The sequence below is a fragment of the Malus domestica genome, chromosome 08 (genome assembly GCF_042453785.1).
Source record: "Malus domestica chromosome 08, GDT2T_hap1".
In the NCBI taxonomy this organism is placed as follows: Eukaryota; Viridiplantae; Streptophyta; class Magnoliopsida; order Rosales; family Rosaceae; genus Malus; species Malus domestica.
Window position 1 is genome coordinate 28,267,028 of NC_091668.1, and position 20,289 is coordinate 28,287,316.

Consider the following 20,289-nt stretch of genomic DNA (forward strand, 5'->3'; position numbering starts at 1 on the left):
CCCAAGACCGTCTAAATGGTAAAATTGCCATGACAGGCTAAGAATGTCCTTTGACCCCAACGAAAGACAGGTAAATAAAAACTACGTTTATAAACGCAAGCAGTAGTAGTAACGATAAACTGGCAATCATCATGTGACACGTGGCTCTTTCACTGCCATTGAATTTCCACATTTTGATGCTACAATATCGCACAAGAATGCATGGTTACATTGAAAGGCGTAAAAACTTGGGTTTTATGCAATAAGGGAGGAAATAGGGACCGAGAAAGGAGAAAACAAAGAAAACAAAAAACAAACAACAAACAACAAAAGAGGAGAAGAGAGGGAAATCTTCTCTTCTTTTCTTAATTTTTATCAAATATTTCCTTAATCTTTTTAATATTGCAAATAAGGTCATTTTAATTTGTGACACCTGCTGCTAGGTGTGTATACATAGAAAAATATATAGAATATTCATGGCTTCAAGCAAATTTAGAAGAGCTTTGGGGGCCGTGAAGGACCAAACCAGCATAGGCCTCGCCAAAGTTGGTAGCAGCGCCTCTTTGGCGGACCTAGACGTAGCCATTGTGAAAGCAACAAGACACGAAGAATACCCGACCGAGGAGAAATACGTACGAGAAATTCTCAGCTTAACATGCTACTCACGCGATTTCATCAGCGCTTGCATCAACACCATCTCCCGGCGCCTGAACAAGACCAAAAACTGGATCGTCGCCCTCAAGACCCTCATGTTAGTCCAACGGCTGCTGTCCGAGGGCGACCCTGCTTACGAACAAGAAATATTTTTCTCCACAAGGCGCGGCACTCGCTTTCTCAACATGTCTGATTTTCGCGACACCTCACGCTCCAATTCCTGGGACTATTCTGCGTTTGTGCGCACGTATGCATTGTATCTGGACGAACGGCTTGAGTTCCGAATGCAAAGCCGGCGTGGGAAACGCAGTGCATTCGGGTTTGATGAAGATGAATTCGAAGATCCTCAGGAGGCGGCCAATAATTTTACCAACCAGCAGTCATGTCCGAAAGCGACGCCGGTGCATGAAATGAAAGCCGACAAGTTGTTTTCTAGGATGCAGCATTTGCAGCAGCTCCTTGAGCGCTTCTTAGCATGTCGCCCAACAGGTTCGATCAATTTTATTTTTCCTCACCCAACTCTAAACAGACGTGCGTGCAAATATTTCATCCCTGCATGCATGGCCACGTACGCATGATATATTCAATTCTTTCATTCTATTGTATAATTTCTACAAGAAAATCATTGCCCATTATATGATCGACTTATTAAATACATGCACGGTTATTTAGAAGAGGAAAGCTTATTTTTGTATCTTATTTTATAAACTACGTTATATTCTGTATTATTGATATATGATCGATTTTTATTGATACTTTTCGAATACATTGTAGATTGTCATTCGATACCAGTCAATCACTCTCTACTCTAGAGTGACACTTAGTCTTTTGTACTTTTGTTGTCTTTTTCTTCTTTTTTCACAGAGAACTACACATTTCTTGTAGATAAATTAAAATATTAATTAAGCATTTCTAACATTTTTGTTTTTGTTATGTGCATGGATTTTAATCACAGGCGTAGCAAAGAACAATAGGGTTGTAATAGTGGCCTTGTATCCGATAGTAAAAGAGAGTTTCCAGGTATACTACGACATAACAGAAATAATGGGCATCTTAATAGACCGCTTCATGGAGCTGGAGATCCCGGACTGTGCCAAGGTGTACGAGATCTTCTGCCGCATCGGAAAGCAATTCGATGAACTGGACATGCTCTATGGATGGTGCAAACAAATCGGGATTGCGTGCTCCTCAGAGTACCCGGAGGTTGAGAGGATTACCCCCAAGAAGCTGGAGGTGATGGACGAGTACATACGGGACAAGTCGGCTTTGGCTCAAGGCAAGAGATCGGTAAAGGAGCTACTAGACCAACAGAAGATTGATGTGGCCAACAACGATAAAGAATCAAATCATGGGGAAGACGAAGAAGAAGACATGAATGCAATGAAGGCGCTGCCACCGCCCGAGGGTTTCGTTGAGGAAAACAATAACAAAGAGAAAGAACCAGTAAAGGAAGAGCAAATTAAGAAACCGCAACAAGAAGAAGGCGATCTGTTGAACTTGGGAGAAGACGCTGTGTCGAGCAACGAACACGCTGACAAATTGGCGTTGGCTTTGTTCAACGGCGCCACTGAACAAGCACCAGCAGGTCCACCGGCATGGGAAGCGTTTGCTAACGAAGCTGATTGGGAAGCCGCGTTAGTCCAGTCGGCAAGCCACTTGTCAAATCAAAAGGCGTCCCTCGGGGGAGGTTTTGACTTGTTGTTGCTGGACGGATTGTACCAGCAAGCGGAGGTATCAGCCGCAATGGCAGGGCCAGGGTATGGAGTGAGTGGGAGTGCGAGCAGTGTTGCATTAGGGTCTGCAGGACGGCCTGCAATGCTAGCATTGCCTGCACCACCACCATCATCATCGTCGTCGTCGTTAGATCATCCAAGCAAGTCAAGTGTACACGTGGACCCGTTTGCTGCGTCGTTAGTAGTGCCGCCGCCATCATACGTGCAAATGTCAGACCTGGAGAGGAAGCAGAAGCTGTTGATGGACGAGCAGTTGATGTGGCATCAGTATGCAAGGGATGGGATGCAAGGGCAGATAGGATTGACAAAACTACAACATAACCCTCATCATAACATAAACATGGGAGGTTACACACATACCTACTAATCATCACTTAATTATAAACAGACTTATGCAGTTTCAGTTGTTAAAGATCATTAGGGGTTGCATGTGTATTAATTTGAACATATTGTTTAATTTTTTTTTCCCTTTTAATTGTATAGGTGAGGTTCGTTTAGTAGCATTTATCTGGTAGATATAAACACACGCATTTTCACTTAATCGATGTATTATCAATGTATTTACAATTGATGAAATTGAGGTTCCACCATAAAACCAATTAGCAATATGAGAAGTAGCCCAAGATCATATAAGCACATAGCAAACCTTGTCCCTCACCAATATGGGATAACTCTCAACACAGATACGCATGTAGCTAACCTCCTCGGCAACCATTGTCTTGAATCAAACTAGAATCATTGTTGTTGCTTGGGACCTAAAGCCATCAACAATCATTGCGGTTGCTTGGGACCCAAGAATTCCCACACTGTTTCTTCCGAGTCCTTTAAATTGATAGAATGACTTACATGACATAGATTCATTGCTACTGTGGCGTACCAATCATAAGGTGGTAACTATGCCGATGGAAAGGATATTATCTAATACGCCCACGCCCAACAAGTGGGTAGCAAATCACCTTGAAAGCACAAAATAAAAATACCGCATAATTAAAAGTAGAAGTAACAAGATACTGACTTTGAGATAAAAGGGTGCCCTGCCCAGAACACAATCAACCAAACTGAGCAACAATTTAGCTCCCACAACATTCCAACAACTTTAAAATGCAAGACTAAATGCATGATTTTGTTCCATTGACGTCAAAAATAGTCCCTACAAACCTCGCATTTTTAGCATGAAAACCTAGTATTATTTGAAGTTGACATCAAATGCAATCATAAATTAAAACTAGCTTTTGAAATCCCATATCGAATTCGGGCTAAATGATTTATAGTTTTTGACATGTAATTTCAAATACAGAGGAGATGAAGGGTTAAACAATGTGTAAAAGCAACTAATTATGAATACGGTTTGTTTAAAGATCACAGGTCCCAAAAATAATCCTCCTAGAATTTGATCTTGATCAAAATTTCCTATCAAAGAGGGGGATGGAACCTCCAGGCTCATGCTGTCATGTGAGCTGTGGCATGATTGAATTCCATTCTGCTGTATATAACTCTGCACAGCCCATTCGCCAAAAATGTCAACGTCGTTTTTCCCGGCATCAAACTTGTACTCGCTCACAGTTGTTTCTTCTTTTCAAGACTGGAAGCAGCAATGCGTTGTCGCTTCTTCCATGCTGGAATCTTGCCCGGGAAAGCCCACCGTAAAAATTTCTCCCATGAGTAGCAGCTCACAAACATGAGAAGCGCCCATAACAGTAACTTGTTTCTCAATCCCACTGGCAAGGGCACCAGCCTAAGCCAGTCATTCAAGTCCCTAAATAGGTCAGAAGTGATAACTGTGAAGAAACCGGCAGCAGCCACGATGGCATACAAGAATGGCTTGTTCTCTGTGACGCTCTGATTGAACGGATGACCCATGTAGTTCACAGCAAAGGTGGCCACCTGAAGCATCATGCTTACCATGTACGAGACTGTATTTACAAGGTTGGGATGAAAAGCAGAGTCTGGTTCAATGCATTCGTCCGGCATGTATCTCTCAGCTTCGTTCACAGAAGATATCAAGAAAAATATGTGGATTGCAAACTGTCCTAACAGAGAAAGCAAGACATAGGAGCAAAAGACATTCGGATGAGGCCGTTCAGCTGAAAGAGTTGGAAGAGGACGCGCATGTGAGATGAACAGGAAAAAGGCTGCTGTAAACACACCGCTGATTGTAGCCTGCACATCACCAAGCTTGACACCATCCAAATACATAACACTCAACACATAAGCTGTCGCAAGGCAATTAAGGCCTAGTATTTTAAACATCTGGAGGGTAGTCACCAGAGTACTGCGACCTTGACGAATTATGTCAGTGGTTGGAGCAATGGATGCATGCTTCGCCGTGAATGGTGATGCCATGGAAGCGTCTCCAAGCTTTACAATTGGAGCTGAGCGACCATCTCCCTCCTCATTCATCTCATCCATTAGTCTCTTTTGCAATGAAACTAGCTTCTGTCGTTTCAACTCGGCAGCCGACAGATTCCGGTTACCAGCTGGGTTGCTAGTGGGATCCAATTTTGCAGTGGCTTTTCCCTTTGAAGAGACTTCTCCATTTACACTAGTAGATTTACCTGCAACATCTAATGCAGACTTGGACTTCTTTGGCTCTTTAGATGTTTCACTGGGCGACTTTCCACTCTGAGTTGGAGGCACCGCATTCAATAGAGCAACTCCCACATGGGCCTGACAGGAGAGAAACAAAACACATACTTTATTATTTCACAGCTTAATTATGAAAAAGAAATACACTATTCCAGCCATAACTTGACTTTCTTATATTAAATCCATATATTAAAATAACAAAAAAGAGTACTAACAAATATCTGAAAAGCTATTAAGGGAAAAAGTGAGACAACTCATCTTTAATCTGCATTTTGTAGAGTGTAAGCGAGTACGCTGTGTGCAAGTGTCAACATGTGTAAGCGAGTACGCTATGAAGAGTGAAACATATTGCTACCCCCAGAACTTTAATTAGTCTTTTGTAGCTTGAAGCCATGATAACTAACTTCAAAGTTTGATGGAAACCCCATAGTTCTGGAGTGAATACAGAGGAAAACATCCTGAAGCCTTGTCTGGTGCCCAGGCTTTAAGTGGATTGTTGTCAAGGGAATAGACTAGATTGGATAGGATAACTTTAATTTTTCTTGTAAGGATAGGATAATTTACATGCAACGTTTGAGCATAAGAATAGGATAGTTTTAGTAACACCCGAGTTCCTGGACCCAGGTCTCTGGTCTTGGGTTCAGGGTTGGTGGGAATAATTATGAACAAGAACGAAACTGATGAGTTTGGTTTCTATCCAATCCCTATTACTTTTGAGTACAAAACATAGGACTGAAATAAACTAATCCAAGTCTACTATCCTTTACTAATTGCCGTTATGTCCATAACTGACTTTTAATACTTACGCTTAAGGATTTATTATTTCAAATAAGTCAGTTGTCTTGCCGAGAAAAAACAACACAATTAATAGTTGACTATCCATAAAATATATTACCTGCTTCAATGCTCCAACGTCATTGGTTCCATCTCCACACATCAATGTTATTCTCCCCACTGTTTTGAAAGTAGTCAAAATCAGCTCCTTCTGCTCAGGAGCAACTCTGGCATAAACCTAATAAGATACTCTGGTCAGCAACGTCAAGATAAAGCCACTACTCAAAGATAAGCTTCACAATTGGTTATTAACAAGCACCTTGACGTATGGAATGACTTGTATAACAGCAGAGGTTTGTTGCAACATTTCAAAGCAGTCACCACCAATACAGAGATCATGAGTCTCGGACAAAGCTTCCACCTCGTTTTCACTAAAATAAATTTCAATAATTCCAGTCAGAGAAAAGAAGGAAAAAGAAATACGCAGGTGAATCAGCAAAAACAAAAAAGAGTGCAGACAGGAATTTTTTTTGCAAAAACAAAAATAAAAACCGAAATGGAGAGCAACCTCCAAATCTTGAACAAGTTTAGTAGGTTTTAAAGCCAAGCAAAACATAGAGAGTTCCAAACTAAATGAATCCATTAACAAGAAAAGCTTTACTTGTAAGGAATCATCTCAGTCTCATCAGGGGATATCCACTCATATCCTTCCCTGCCCCTCTTTGGACCAAGAATTAATGCTGGTTTTGATATAATATGAACTTGGCTAGCAACATGGCAAGCTGTCAGGGCCTGATCACCAGTAATCATCACCTAACAAAAGAAAAACTCCAAATAAATATATATACTTAAATTTTAAATCTGCCCACACAGCGGCTCTGTTCACTACAAAATTGAATGAGACTGATTGTACCATACAAAGGAAGACAATAAAATACAGGGGAAAGGAACACCAAACCACAGATCCACGGGCAAAGACAAAACAAACAAACTACACTAATTCTGTAAACAATCGGGACAATCCAAAAGCATGCAGCTCGTCAAATATCCTGACGAAGATATGCAAGAATGGTTCTCTATAAAAGGGTAATAATGGCCCTTATACAGCAAAAACATGGTTTGAGTTTATCTAATAAAATAAGATATGCGTGAGTGTTCAATCGTAAACATGATTTCAATTTATCAAACGAAAATATTTAAGAATGGCTACACCAAACTCCAATCTAGAAGTCCAAAGTGCTTATACAGACATCACAAAAGAATCAACACCCCAAAAGCAAGCAGTTGGTCAAAAATCCTTAAGAAGATATGCAGAATGGCTTTCTGTAAAAGGGTCACAATGATCCTTGTACAGTAAAACGTGGTTTGAATTAAAGCAAATGAGAGTATTCAAGAATAGCTACACAGAACCTAGAAGTCCATAGTGCTGAATTCTGCAGCTATCACCATACAGAGGCTCTTACAGTCTGCAATATTTCTTCATTGGAATAGTTCCATGAAATGCAACATGATCCATGATATTCCTATAGACTCGCTTCTAATTGTTTATGGCCAAATATAACTATTAAATTAAGAAAATGATTTCTACACCTCAATGAATGGCTTACAAACATAGTTTCTTTTTGTCTAGCATATACTTCTTAAGTGATGGTAGTTAAGGCCAAGTTACAAGTTACTATTCCTTTATACAGATAGACCACATACTATTTTAGTCAGGAAAACCACATACCAAGTCATGTGAGGATCCTTTTAGCTCAGATAAAATAGTGGCTGAATCTGCTCTAATAGGACAGTTAAAAACCTGAAATTCAAACGGCGAGAATTTAGTGACGTGAAGCAGGAAGAAACCAAAACCTACACGAGACACTAATAGAAACGATTAATTTACCGCAAAACCAGCAAAGGTAAGGCCACTCTCCACCACATCCCTATCCAAGCTTCTGGCTTCACTAACCTTCAAGCAATAAAAAGATAATAAAACACCTCAAATACAATATAGAAAACAAAGCCTATAAAACTTCTTCAGAGAGAGAGAGAAGGAACACACTATGTGCTTCTCGGACCAAAACCCTTCAAGTATAAGAAGTGTCATTGAATTTAATTTCAGTTACTCAGATATTATACATATGTACGTAACAATAATGTAGAAAAGTATAGACAAGGTTTGGTTAATTCATGTTTTTACTTGAGATCATTATGCATGTCAAATTAGAAAACTAATTCTATATTTTAAACCATTTCATCATTAAGGTTAAATTTCTAAAGTAAGGAAAATGTTAAAGGAAAATACTGATTCTAGTCTGTTCTTTTTTTTTTTTTTGAAAAGAAACAAAAGAATTTTATAAAACGAAAGAATTACAAAAGAGAAAAAGAAAACCACGTGGAAAAGATATCCACCTGGAGCTAGAAGAAAACTAGCAAGGACCCCTAAAGAAAACTAATTGAACAGAGGAAAAGCTAGACCAAATCAATTAACGGCTGCTAACAAATCCCTAAAAATAGAAGAGAAATTGTAATCTCTAAACTCCACTGAAACCGAAGCCCAAAGGGCTGCCCAGTGTTTTACTCTATCCCAAAGCTCCTCAACCCCACTCCCTTGTAATCCTCAAAGACTCTTTTATTACGCTCCAACCAAATGTTCCAGAAGAGGGCCATCAACAGAGATCCCCACAAAGTTTTGGCTTTCCTCCCTTTCCCTAGGCCTTCGAACTTGGTGCTTAGGAGCTCAAAACAGCCCTTTGGGGTGACCCATCTTGCTCCAGCTTCCTTGAGCAATTTCCACCAAAGTTGAATGGTATACGGACAATGGAGGAAAACATGGTTGGCGCTTTCATCCCTGGATTCTAGTCCGTTCTTGACTTGATCATATGCCAAATAAGGTTTGCTTGAAATTTAACATGCATTTTGTAGAAGATCAAAGCATCAAATCCAAAAGTTGGATTTTGGCTAAGGAAGAAAAAGAGTGTCCTAAAAACTCTCTAGTTATGATTAATAGCTTCAAGAGTCAAGACATAAACTCAAAAGTAAGACATGTGAAAAAGGACCATAAGATGGGCAACAATTTTTTACAGTTTAAGTACTGTACTTAATGGCTCAAAACACTCTTCCTTATCCAACCCAGTTTAATACCATGTTGTGTGGCTACCTTTCAACGCTTAATCATACCACATGGTATGACGAGCATACATAAGTTATTTTCTTTTAACATAAACCACCAGGACCTATAATAACAAAAACAAAAAGGGAGTATCATCGACACTAACTTGTGTCCTCAATGCAAAGATACTCCCTCACACATGACCTCCCTAAGAGATCTCAAAACTATGATACCTTCAACACTAAACAAAAATGAGTAAGCTCGCTACATAAACATTATGCATTAAGAAAATGCTATCCAAAGTAATTGAGAAATAACAAATCCAGAAACCTTACTGTCATGTCAGGAAGAGATTTATAGGCAAGGGCCAGAACGCGAGACCCTTGTCGAGTAAATTTCTTGTAAGTTTCAACATAAAATGATGGCACCTCAGTGAGTCTACCCTGAATAGTTTCAGGGGCACCCTGAAAAGAAGACAAAATCATTGTTTACAGCTATTAATACTGGAGTGAACATCTTTCCTACTGCAAAGATACAGCAAAGGGAGTAATTTGATTGTGTCCTATTAGTATTACATAGGAAATAGCCGCTGAAATTGGAAAAAAATGGAAATAGTACAAAATGGTGAACCAGGAGGCTCAAAGAAACAAGACTGTAAAATATATATCAAACAGACATATAGCAACACCAAGGACAGGCTAAAATCACCAAAGGAGCCTAAGAAATTACTTTCCAAGTTCACATTCAACAAGAACAGTCACCAAACTCATTTTAAACTGAGGCTCCCAGATTTACCTAGCAGATCTTCCACCCACACCCCTCCATAATCTTCAAAAGTTTCCATGTTACTCTGCATCAAAACAACTTATATTGCAGACAACAACTGCAACCCCAAAAGAACCTTAGCCTTCTTCCCACACTCAAAGCCCGTATTATTTCACTTGATAATCAAAACATTTGGTATTACCCAGATTGAAATTGCTTCCCAAAATAGTTTCAGCCACAAACTTAAAGCTAGAAGACAATAACTATCAGTTACTACTTTCCCCCTATTCCCTACACTTTAACACCAACATATTTGTCTCCTCTTCTGTGTCAAATAACAAGTATTGAGCTCTACAAGTGCAGAAATCCAAATCACATCTGACTTTAAGAGTAGACATAACAAGATATGACAAGAATAAAAATGATACAATTTCTTCATACAATTGATTGTGGAAGTTACAAGATTGATGCTTATGGTAGTCAGGTATCATAAATTGCACTGCAGTACTGATGAATGACTGACAAACCTTCACAAAAGCAAAAAAATTATCTTCAATGCGCACTACAACTGCCATTCTTTTCAAGTAGGAAGCAAAGTGATGTCTCTGAACAATCAGCACAGCCTGACCACTTCCCCTGAGTTTAATGAAGAGTACAATAAGTACGATGTAAAAAGAATTATCACTCATACATATTGACAGCACAGGAATGACTGCCTCAGAAAAGAAGAATGAACAGTGACATAATCGAACTTTAGATTAACAAATTATTGATCATCTATTAATAAGAAACTAATATGCCGGCCCATTTTTCATTTTTTGAAGTATCAAATTTGTATCTTACAGCCGAGCGCAGTGGCATTCCAGGATTCATACAGCTGAGCTAATGGATGACTAGGCGCAAAACCGAGCGTAGTGGTGTTCTAGGATTCATGCAGCCGACCCCACTTAGTGGGATAAGGCTTTGTTGTTGTTGTTGTTGTACATATTAGCACATCACAGACTGAGTTTTCACTAGACCAACCTGGTAAATCTAATTTCTCCACAACCTGTCATACTGTACCTGGCTTAAGGATAAACATAGTTTGATGTTCTTTTGTGTAAAAAAAAAAATTGACTAAAAAAATTTGGGCAAACGACGATAACAAAGTTTCCCTAAGAAACTAACTGGCTTAAGGATTAACGATTGGGTTGGACATTCTACTAAAAATACCATACAAATGGCAAATTCATATCAAGATGGATCCTGGATTGTACTTTAATCAACGTCCTGCTGAAGGTTTTCTTTGGTTAAACAAATTTCTAAAGGATTAGCTCACTTTCAGTCTATTTAAAACATTATCATTCCCATTGAATTCAACTATTCAATCAACGGAGTCAGGATGACCGTTTAACAACCAGCCTAAGGGAAAAATAAGAGAAATATACATTAAATGAATCACAGGATATTCTGGATTAATCCAGGAGTCCAAATATAACTGCTGACATATAGATATAGACAAAAAAACAAAAGATTGCAGCTTCAGCTTACTTTTTTGGCATGGCCTTCTCATCAGATTTGAAGGTCCAATCTATTCCTTTAAGTGCAGCCTTTTCAAGAGGATCACCAACCTACAGGGAGTTGTGCAGTATCACTCAAAATTTTCCAAACAAAATTGAGAAAACAATACCACCTGTCACTAGATCCTGATAGAAAACATAACACCATCCTGAACCAATTCAATATTACGGATAAAATTTCTCTTCACTGAAATATCTCTTGTTTCATCTTTCAGTAAATGCAGCCATTAATTTTCTAACAAGCATGATAAATTGATCTTGACTGACTTGAAAGTTACAAAATCCAGTTAAATAAAGAAGGCATTTTCAAGAAATTAAATTCATACACGGGATTGGAAAACTGACTCAAAAGGGAGACTGGATGATGCAGTTAGCAAAACAAAAATAGACAAAATTCCAAAAAGAAATATGTTCACTAGATTTTTGGGATAACTCCAGAAACACAAACCCAAAACAAAAAAGGAAGAGCCTAGATCCCTTTTATCCTTCCTTTTTGTTCACATAAAGGACTAACTGATTCAGCAGAGAAGAAAATCTAGGAAAAGCATTATAGCTAAAATAAAATATAAAAAAATAAAAAATCTATTTTATTATAAGAAACAGACTTCAATTAAAATAAATAAACAGAATTAGGGAAACGGATGCAGGATATCCATAACAGACCAAGAATCCTGAACAAGAGAAAAAACATAAGACAGATACTTTTCTGACCATTCATTAACAAACTGCAAAAAAGCTTGATTTCTGAAGCTCCTTTATTTTTTGCAATCCCAGGAGCAAACATTTCATTATGATTGCAAGGGAGAAGATATCTAGCGGTTATAGATAGGTAGAGTTTTTTTTTTTTTGTAATTTTACCTTTGTGATTAGCATGCCTTTAACAATATAAGCAATCGAATACTAAAAGAGCTCGCATCATCAACAATCATACTGCATCCGACATGCTACATAAAACAGAATACAACCTAAAACAGACTGCTTGTTTAGATGATAACAATAGCATACCAGCTTATTATCCACAAACACCAAGGCATGGCAAGAAGCCAAAATCTCTGCTGTGCGCACAGGCAAGTTACTCATGTCAGCTTCTAAATCTGTACTGCTAGTCGACCCAACAACTCCACAAAACTCCTGGAGAAGAGCAAGAGAAAAGCAATAAATTTTGTATAAATCCAAGGCAATTTAATGAGCAGCATATACTAAATTAAGATGGACTACCATGTCATCTGATGTAAGTGTTCCAGTTTTGTCAAAACAGCAGATATCAACCTGCACGGAAAACAGTAAACAAATGTATCAAAATATACTTTGTACAGCACAATGAGACTGTACGGTATGTCATATTGGGCAACAGCCTGGTCAGTACAAACAAACCGTTAAAATAAGGTAGTAAAAGTCAGGTACAAGTATCGAATAAGTATGGTTGATGTGTAGATGTGTAACCAAAGGGTAAAGTATGGTTGATGACTCTACTAATTTTAAAGATACTATCACATTATGTAAATCTCTAGAACACATTTTCTGCTTGAAAAGGAGGAAGATGTCAGAATGATGCAGGCTAAGCAGTCAAAACTTGTATTTGTCGTCTAGCACACTAGAGAAATGAATTCATCATGAATAAAGAAACTCTATCCAGTTTTATGGTGATAGATGTGTAAGAACTGCTGCTTCATTGTCCCATTGTTTTGACCTTGGGGAAAACTGTTCAGGGAGAGTACAATGTGAGCTGGGAAATTCCAGTTTCATGCAATGCCTTATTGTATGAGAGTTACAAATTCATTGGAGGGATAAAATGGGGCCCGGTGTGTTGGGTTTTTGGCTCAAAATTAGGATGATGCAATAAATTAGGTTTGTGTTACCTGTTTGGTTTTGGTGTCCTATTTGGGTTTGGTTTTGACTTCTTAGTTAGTTTCCTTGGTGGAGAGATTTTGTTAATTACCTATTTGATTAGGATTTGGATTTATTTCCTATTAGAATTCTTATTGTAACCTAAGTCCTATGTACTATAAATAGGACCTTAGGGTTAGTGTATTTAGTGTGCCTCATCATGGTTTAGAGAGCTTTTCTCTATTTTGGTTTTGGGTGGAGGTCACCGTTTGGAGTCATGAGTGTGTGGCAAATTCGTGGCTCATTTGTGTGGCAATTTGGTGAGAGTCAATTTGTGAGTTCGTGAGTTAGAGAGCAATTTGGGAGAATCTTCTCCGTTTGTTGAGTTCTCTACTCATTTGGTTTAGGGTTTGTAATTTGTGGGATTTGGGTTGTGAGAGTTAAACACTCTTTTGTAATCTCCGTTTGTTTAGTGAAATTCCTTGCCGTGCTTCGCTCATGGACGTAGGCTTTATGCCAAACCACGTAAATCTCTTGTGTTAGTTTGAGATTGTTTGTTTTAGCTTTCACCTACAACGTTGATATTGGTACTTTGTTAGAATTCACTTCCGTTTGCGCATAAAAGTACAACACGGTGCTGTCTCACAATTTTCAGGGTGGTGTAGTTGGAAATGAATGGGATGAGGAGGTTGCTCATTTTGGGCTTCAGTATTCTCTTCAGAGCTGATGGATAGTTCATTTTGCAATACTTTCAATGACTGGAGAGTTCTGTGTTATAAACTATTACTTTATAAAGTTTCATTGTAATATAAGATCATCTTTATTAGTTGTAGATCAGATAGCTAGATAGCTTCGTGGATGGTATTTTTTGTTGTGCTTTTCATCTTTATAACTAGATACATCAGTTACAAACCAAGAAAAAGATTACAGCGGCATCGTCAAAAGAGCATCCTTTAAACAAGTGAAGAGAAATTAAAAAAAAGGAAGACATAATTATGCGGTCGCAACATACCTTTCCAGCAAAAGGAATTCGGAAAGGTTCGGTACAAAATATTCCACGGCGTGCGAGAGCAATCAGAGATGTATTAACAGCTATAGATAATTCCATTGGCAGCTCAGGAGGAATCACAGAAGTAATAATGAGTGAACAACTAAGGAAAAGCTTGTACTTGCTCCTAGTGGGATCCTCAAGCCCCTACATCATAGACGTACTGGTTGTCAGAAAATAACACTACACAAGCATCAAGTCTCACATCTACCTATCAAGGGACCACTTTTACCTTCTTTAGTACATAACCAGCAGCTATCACTGCAAATATGACCAAGAACAAAATGAACAGCCCACTTTCCCAGCTGTTAGCTGTCACCTACAGTAAATCGTATGTAAATACACTATATAAAGTAAAAGCGAAGTAAACAGTAATGTATATAGAGTTGAGTAGTCATTGCAAAAATACCCTCTCTGTAGAAAACAAAATTGTACGCATAAGTTTCCCCTGACTTGTTTCAAACCCAGTTCTCAGAACAACAGCCACACAGCCACCATCGGGGGTTTTTAAAGGAAAGCCCTGACTCCATTGAAATAAGGAAAGCATAAATACAGAACCCATGAGATTATGAAACATTAATGATATTCGATAAGAAAACATTAATGATAAAGTTTGTTGGCTTAAACATATTTTTAACATAAACTACCTTATCCGGAGTATGCTGCAATATCTTAGTCCCACCAAATAAGACATGACCTTTATCTCGCTTAGCTGATAATTTCTCCTCAGTTCCTCGGGCCATGATTGATACCTGAAAATAATCCTATATTTAATTTACTCCAGCAAAGCTATAACGTTTCATCAAATAACAGTCTCCACAATAAGCCATAAGTGCCGATGCACGCTTGCTTTGAAGAATAGCCCCATTTTCTAAGTGCAACAGGGAAATGGATATAAATTATCAATATTTTATGCTACCTTTTGTGGATAAAATACAAGAGAGGATAACAGACATGTATTAGGTTTCCTTGGGTTGGATGGTACTCATCCCTACGTATGAGCAATTATCCAAGCAAGACCTTGTACCTTACAAGGTACTGCAGCTTTGCATATTATCCGAGAAGGATTGGGTAAAAAAGGACATAGATCAATAAATGCTGCAAAAAGAGTTGAGGTTCCACCCCAAAACCAATTGGCAATGGGGAAGTACCCCAACTCCTTATAAACCCTTGCAATGTTTCTTAACTTTCCTATGTGGGACGATTAGTCACAACCTCACAATGACCACCAAAGCAATCATAAAAATCAGAAACTTTGCTGCTACCCATAAATCCTATAACCAGATTTTACAGACAAAAATTCCTGATTACTACCTTTTTCTTCCAAAACTGTATCCTGTTCCAGCCCACAGAATCTCCAAACTTTCCTATACCAAATTTCCTCAAATATAGGGTTTAAGATCACAGTGAACTTAAAACTCATTATTTTCAGACTGTGAATGAAGTTTCATTCAGTTCAGGACCAGTTTACTATGAGTCGTGGCTTCCTAATATTGTCCCTCTTCTTCTTTCTTCCTCTGCCTCTCAATTCACCTACCTTTACTTCTATTTGCAGTCTTAGGCTCTTAGCTCTAATTTCCTTGTCCAACTCATGCCAAGAATGATTCATCAACCCACACCCTCATTATCCTCACAAACTTTGAATCAACCCTACATCTTCAAATTTATACAAGAACATTAAGCTTTTGTAACTGCATCAAGCCTCAAGGAAAAAGGAAAAAGGAGAAAGTGTAGACAAAGATAAGACTAAGAGTAATATTAAATAAAACGAGAAAACTATACCAAAGCAATTTAGCCAAGCAATCACCGCCAGGAAGAATGTATACACATTGAGATGCATGAATCTATGCGTGTGTGCACATGCATAAATTAAGAAACCAAAGTGCTGCAAAGACAGACATTTAACACTTTATAAGTTGACAAGAGGTGACCACCTTCCACTGGGGAGTAGACTCGCCTGTGAGAATAGCTTCGTTGACAATAGCATTTCCAGCTAATAGAAGCATATCTGCTGGCACAGCCCTATCTTCTCCATTTGGACCAGTAGCTCGCCCGATAGAAACAACATCTCCGGGCAAAAGATCAGTTCCAGCAAGCTTTATCCACCTAAAATTTACAGCAGTCAATGCATGAAGCATAAACAGCTTAAATATTATGACAAATAAATAATTGCCGCATAGACAACGTACTTTCCACAGCGATGCACCATGAGGGTCTGGTTATTCACTCTGACACGTCTTAGCTCAGTAAGAGTCTTTAACTGACTTTTAGCCATTGTTGACTCGAACATAAACAGCATAAAAAGAGTGAACAAACTATAATACCAATATTCATCCAAACACCAGAGACCCACACAGAAAACCTACATGCAGGGAGCACAAAAGAATGTAGTTAAGGAAAGGGAGCATGCACGAAAAGGAACTCTCACATTGGAGAGAGAGAGAGAGAGAACCTGGAAGACAAAGAAGGGCTCCATGCAATTTTCTTTCATTAATTTCTGGAATGTAGGTTGTGGATATTCAAATCTGCAAAACCAAGAAAAGTGTGCAACAAGGACCATTTAAAAATGATAAATTAACTGGATCATGCTCAATGTACAGCATGCTCCACTACGGAAAAAATGGGAAAAAAATGGGAAAAAATGACAGAATCATTCCTAAACCATAGCAGCTATTCTATCTAAAAGTGGGCCAAAGAATATATCCAGGAAGGAGCCTATCCCGCAGCACCACCTCCTCCTCAACTGTAAAGCTTCAAAGACCCTTACCCTTATGTCAAATTTTATCATTCTAGATCTAGACTTAGAATTCAAATACTGAACATTTAAGTTTTTTTCTGAAAATTGCTGAGACCATTCCATCTAACTTATCATGGGCAGGAAGAATCATCTCAACGGACCATGCTTTATCATCCGCTCATCTCATAATTTTTGTCAAAACATTTAAAGTATTTGAAGCAGCCATGGAATTTGAGTTCTTGAATATATTAACTTAGTTCAATTTACAGGGAACCAAATGAGGTTTCCTTATGTTTGCAAGCATGCACATTGACAGGTTAGAGTGAAACAGACAACAATGTTTCCCAGCACTGAATCAGCATTTTTGCTAATGTTATAAAAATTGGATAAGGGATGGTCAAGACTAACATTACTGCATTCCAAAGTATAAGCAAGAAAAATCAAAACAAAGATGAAGATTCAACAAATACGTTTTCAAGAAGGAAAAGGGGAAATAAGAAAGGTAACTAACGCATTCCGTGCCCATTTTTCAGTAGCAGCAACAACTTTAGCTTCAGAGCCATGGCCAGTACTTTTTAAATAGTAACCGAATGATTCCTTGGTAGGGTAAGGAAGCTTGCAAAAGTTATCGTTCTCTTTTGAAAAGATATAACGTTGCTTTCTGAAGTCAAAGTAAATCTCTTCAACATCCACTGAGGATGAGGAGCCTCCCTGAAAATTTCATGCATTACATCACCAGACAAACCAAGGGCTAGCTCCCATAGTGGGGAAAAGTAATTAATAATAGAGATAGTTCTTAGTAACCAGGAACTGTAGAACAATATTATCTATTGAATATCTGTGATGAAATTAAAAGAATGCGTAGTTGAAGTATTCAAACTGTATAATTGACTTACAAGCTTACGGAAATGAAGTGATACTATTTCTTTAGAACCAGAAAATTTTGCTGGCGTTATTTTGCATGCACCTGCCTGGTGAATATCATTTACCTGAAGACCAAAAGAATCACCAATTACAACAAATCATCAAAAGAATTCCATCAAGTTAGGTTCCAATTCATGTCTTCCCATACCAGTTAGGATATACATATATATTAAAGAGTAATGCTATTTTGCTAGTCTCTATTATTGAGGCCAGAAAAATGCTTTCTTTCCAGACTCTCTCCTATTGTCATCAAAATTGTTGATGATTATGTATACGGTCCTCACTGACATGCCAAATCCTCACTCAGAATAGAGCGTCGCTATATACTTGTATATAAATACATGTATATACGACATATTTTAAACACACGTGAGAAGCGGCAGCATGAGACCCCCACTCTAAGGAGAGTGGCAATTTTCGTATACACACGACAGAGTGGTTGTTTCTTGCCAAACCAACAACCTACACTATGCAATGGAGCAACTACATAGTTGTACGGTAAAGCGCACACACATATATGAGTAGTATACATACACAGATTGAGATGCGTACATGAAAAGTATATACATACCTTGCTATAATGTACAAAGCATTTGAAATCGACGGACCAAACAGTAAAAAGCCTAACGAGAATGTGAAGCGCTACGAGGGCACCGAAAACAATCCCGGAATCCACAAGGTCAATGCTGGGCACAATTGTAGTAAGCCAGAGAGCGTAAAGGATAGCGAAAGGCCAGACATCGAATCGCCACAGCAAGCTCTTAGTCCTCAACAAATCAACTTTGTCCACCACCTTCCCTCCCACATGGAGCCTCGACATTCCTCCCTACCACTACTACATTAACCATTCAATTCAAATCAAACCCTCTTCAACAAAACTAAAAATTGACAAATTAAATTAACAAATTACGAAAATTATATCCGAAATCAATTTCTTTGATTGTTTCCATCGGTTTGGGCAAAAATCAAATCTTTCTGAGACCCCAAATCGCAATTATGATTACCTGATGAGTCCTTTGGATTTCAATGGCGATCGCAAGCAACAAGTTCCTATACGCTGTGGGATTTAAAGGTGTCGAGGAGGATGAGGGTGATACGTATCAAAGCAGGTGAGGTGGTGTACGATTGAAAACGGATTCTTAAGTCATTTAGCCCTAATTCACTTCAGTTTCTGGGTGAAACCTTGTTTAACCCGACTACCGGCCCAAATATTACACTTGTTCTTCCTCATATCGCCTTTTCTTTTTCCTTCCCTTTCCTTTTCTCCTTTCTCATTCGACAATCACAGAGAAATTTTATTTATACTCAATAATTCTCTTTTCACAAATTTTGTACCTCAAACTTACCCTTTTACCCTCAAATACAAAATTGACAAACTTTAAAAACAAAAAAGGTTGTTTTATACATACCCCACAATGTTATGAATCCACCCACATCCAAAAAAATTCCTCAAAAATTCCAACTTTGTCTCTCAAATTTCTGAAGCCATTCCACCCCAAAAATATCCAGGACAAGGAGGGCATTCTGCCGAACCAACAGCGCCTGATCTTTTCACCGGCAGGCAGCTCGAAGATGGCCGAACCCTAGCTAACTACAACATCCAGAAAGAGTCGATTCTTCAACTGGTGCTGAGGCTCCATGGAGGCATTATCGAGCCTTCTCTGATGGCTTTGGCTCGCAAGTACAATCAGGAGCTTGAATTTTTGTAATTCAGTTAACGTCATTTGCAATTGTATCAGAGTTGAAGTACTGCAATTTATATTAATATTTTGATGGATCTTGGGTTAATTTTGATCTCTTGATTTCTATTTGTTTTATCGTTAAAAAATAAAAATAAAATCAACAAGCACTAGTTTCTTGACAATTGATGCCAGATATTAATTACAGATAATCATAAGAATAAGAAGATGAACTTTTGATAATGTGGTGCCATGGTAAGTGGATGGGTGTGAGGTAGTTGGCTGGTAAATAATTGGATGGTTGGATTTTCTTTTTCTTATCTTAATTCAAATAGGGGAAAAAGAGGAAGTTCAGGTGACAAATTTGAAGTGTGGGGTATCTTCGTAAGATTGTGGGATGTTAATAGAACAAAAAAGGAACACAAACACGTTAACACACCCAACCATCTACTATGGCAGTAATCGGACTTGATTCCGATTGTCATTAAATAAATTGTCGTCGCCGACCTACTCTATTATCTCGTCATTGTTCAATTCTTTGTGCTCATCTCTATGGAGCTAGATTTTGGTCCACTACTATTTCCTTAAAACTTTTTTTTGAATTTTAAAAGGAGGGACAATAAGTGGAAAGTCACGGTTATTTACCTCTTCCGGGGATCAGGAAGACTTACAAAGGCATTTCAACCCATAATCACAAGTCTGACTTCCACACCAGCAGCGGGTTTCGAATCTAAAACCTCCACACATTTTTTGTAGTTTCCTTAAAACTTAATTAACCAATTAAAAATAAATAAATAAACTAGCAAATTGCAGCTCAAAAGACCAGTGTGATCTTGCAATTCGTGGAATAAGGATGCAATCCCAAACGTGGACAAGTTAAAAAGCTATATATGTTTTCAAGGATGAAAAAGCTGGTAGTCATTTGAA

At 38.3% G+C, this 20,289-nt stretch overlaps 2 protein-coding genes across 4 annotated transcripts; one reads left to right on the forward strand and one right to left on the reverse strand.

The window, feature by feature from the left end:
- Positions 1-305: 305 nt before the first annotated feature.
- LOC103453598 (putative clathrin assembly protein At1g03050) lies at positions 306-2,961 on the forward strand. Its single transcript, XM_008393155.4, has 2 exons — positions 306-1,122; positions 1,589-2,961. The coding sequence occupies exons 1-2, from the start codon at positions 456-458 to the stop codon at positions 2,731-2,733; spliced, it is 1,812 nt and encodes a 603-aa protein (XP_008391377.1). The 5' UTR covers positions 306-455; the 3' UTR covers positions 2,734-2,961.
- Positions 2,962-3,616: 655 nt separating this feature from the next.
- LOC103453606 (probable manganese-transporting ATPase PDR2) lies at positions 3,617-19,411 on the reverse strand. Of its 3 annotated transcripts, none has more exons than XM_008393167.4 (22): positions 18,688-19,411; positions 18,255-18,518; positions 17,656-17,748; positions 17,271-17,470; positions 16,475-16,547; positions 16,212-16,384; positions 15,957-16,128; positions 14,670-14,774; positions 14,432-14,542; positions 14,255-14,341; positions 13,987-14,169; positions 12,366-12,416; positions 12,153-12,278; positions 11,119-11,198; positions 10,116-10,224; positions 9,159-9,287; positions 7,615-7,680; positions 7,456-7,527; positions 6,388-6,539; positions 6,046-6,157; positions 5,848-5,964; positions 3,617-5,033 (listed from the first exon to the last, which is right to left on the reverse strand). In XM_008393167.4, the coding sequence occupies exons 2-22, from the start codon at positions 18,501-18,503 to the stop codon at positions 3,924-3,926; spliced, it is 3,570 nt and encodes a 1,189-aa protein (XP_008391389.3). In that variant the 5' UTR covers positions 18,504-18,518; positions 18,688-19,411; the 3' UTR covers positions 3,617-3,923. The 3 variants fall into 3 exon arrangements, with proteins under 3 accessions (XP_008391389.3, XP_017179117.3, XP_017179113.3); XM_017323628.3 differs by having other exon boundaries at positions 7,615-7,675; positions 9,154-9,287; positions 18,688-19,409; XM_017323624.3 differs by having other exon boundaries at positions 18,255-18,515; positions 18,688-18,956.
- Between the last annotated feature and the right edge of the window lie 878 nt (positions 19,412-20,289).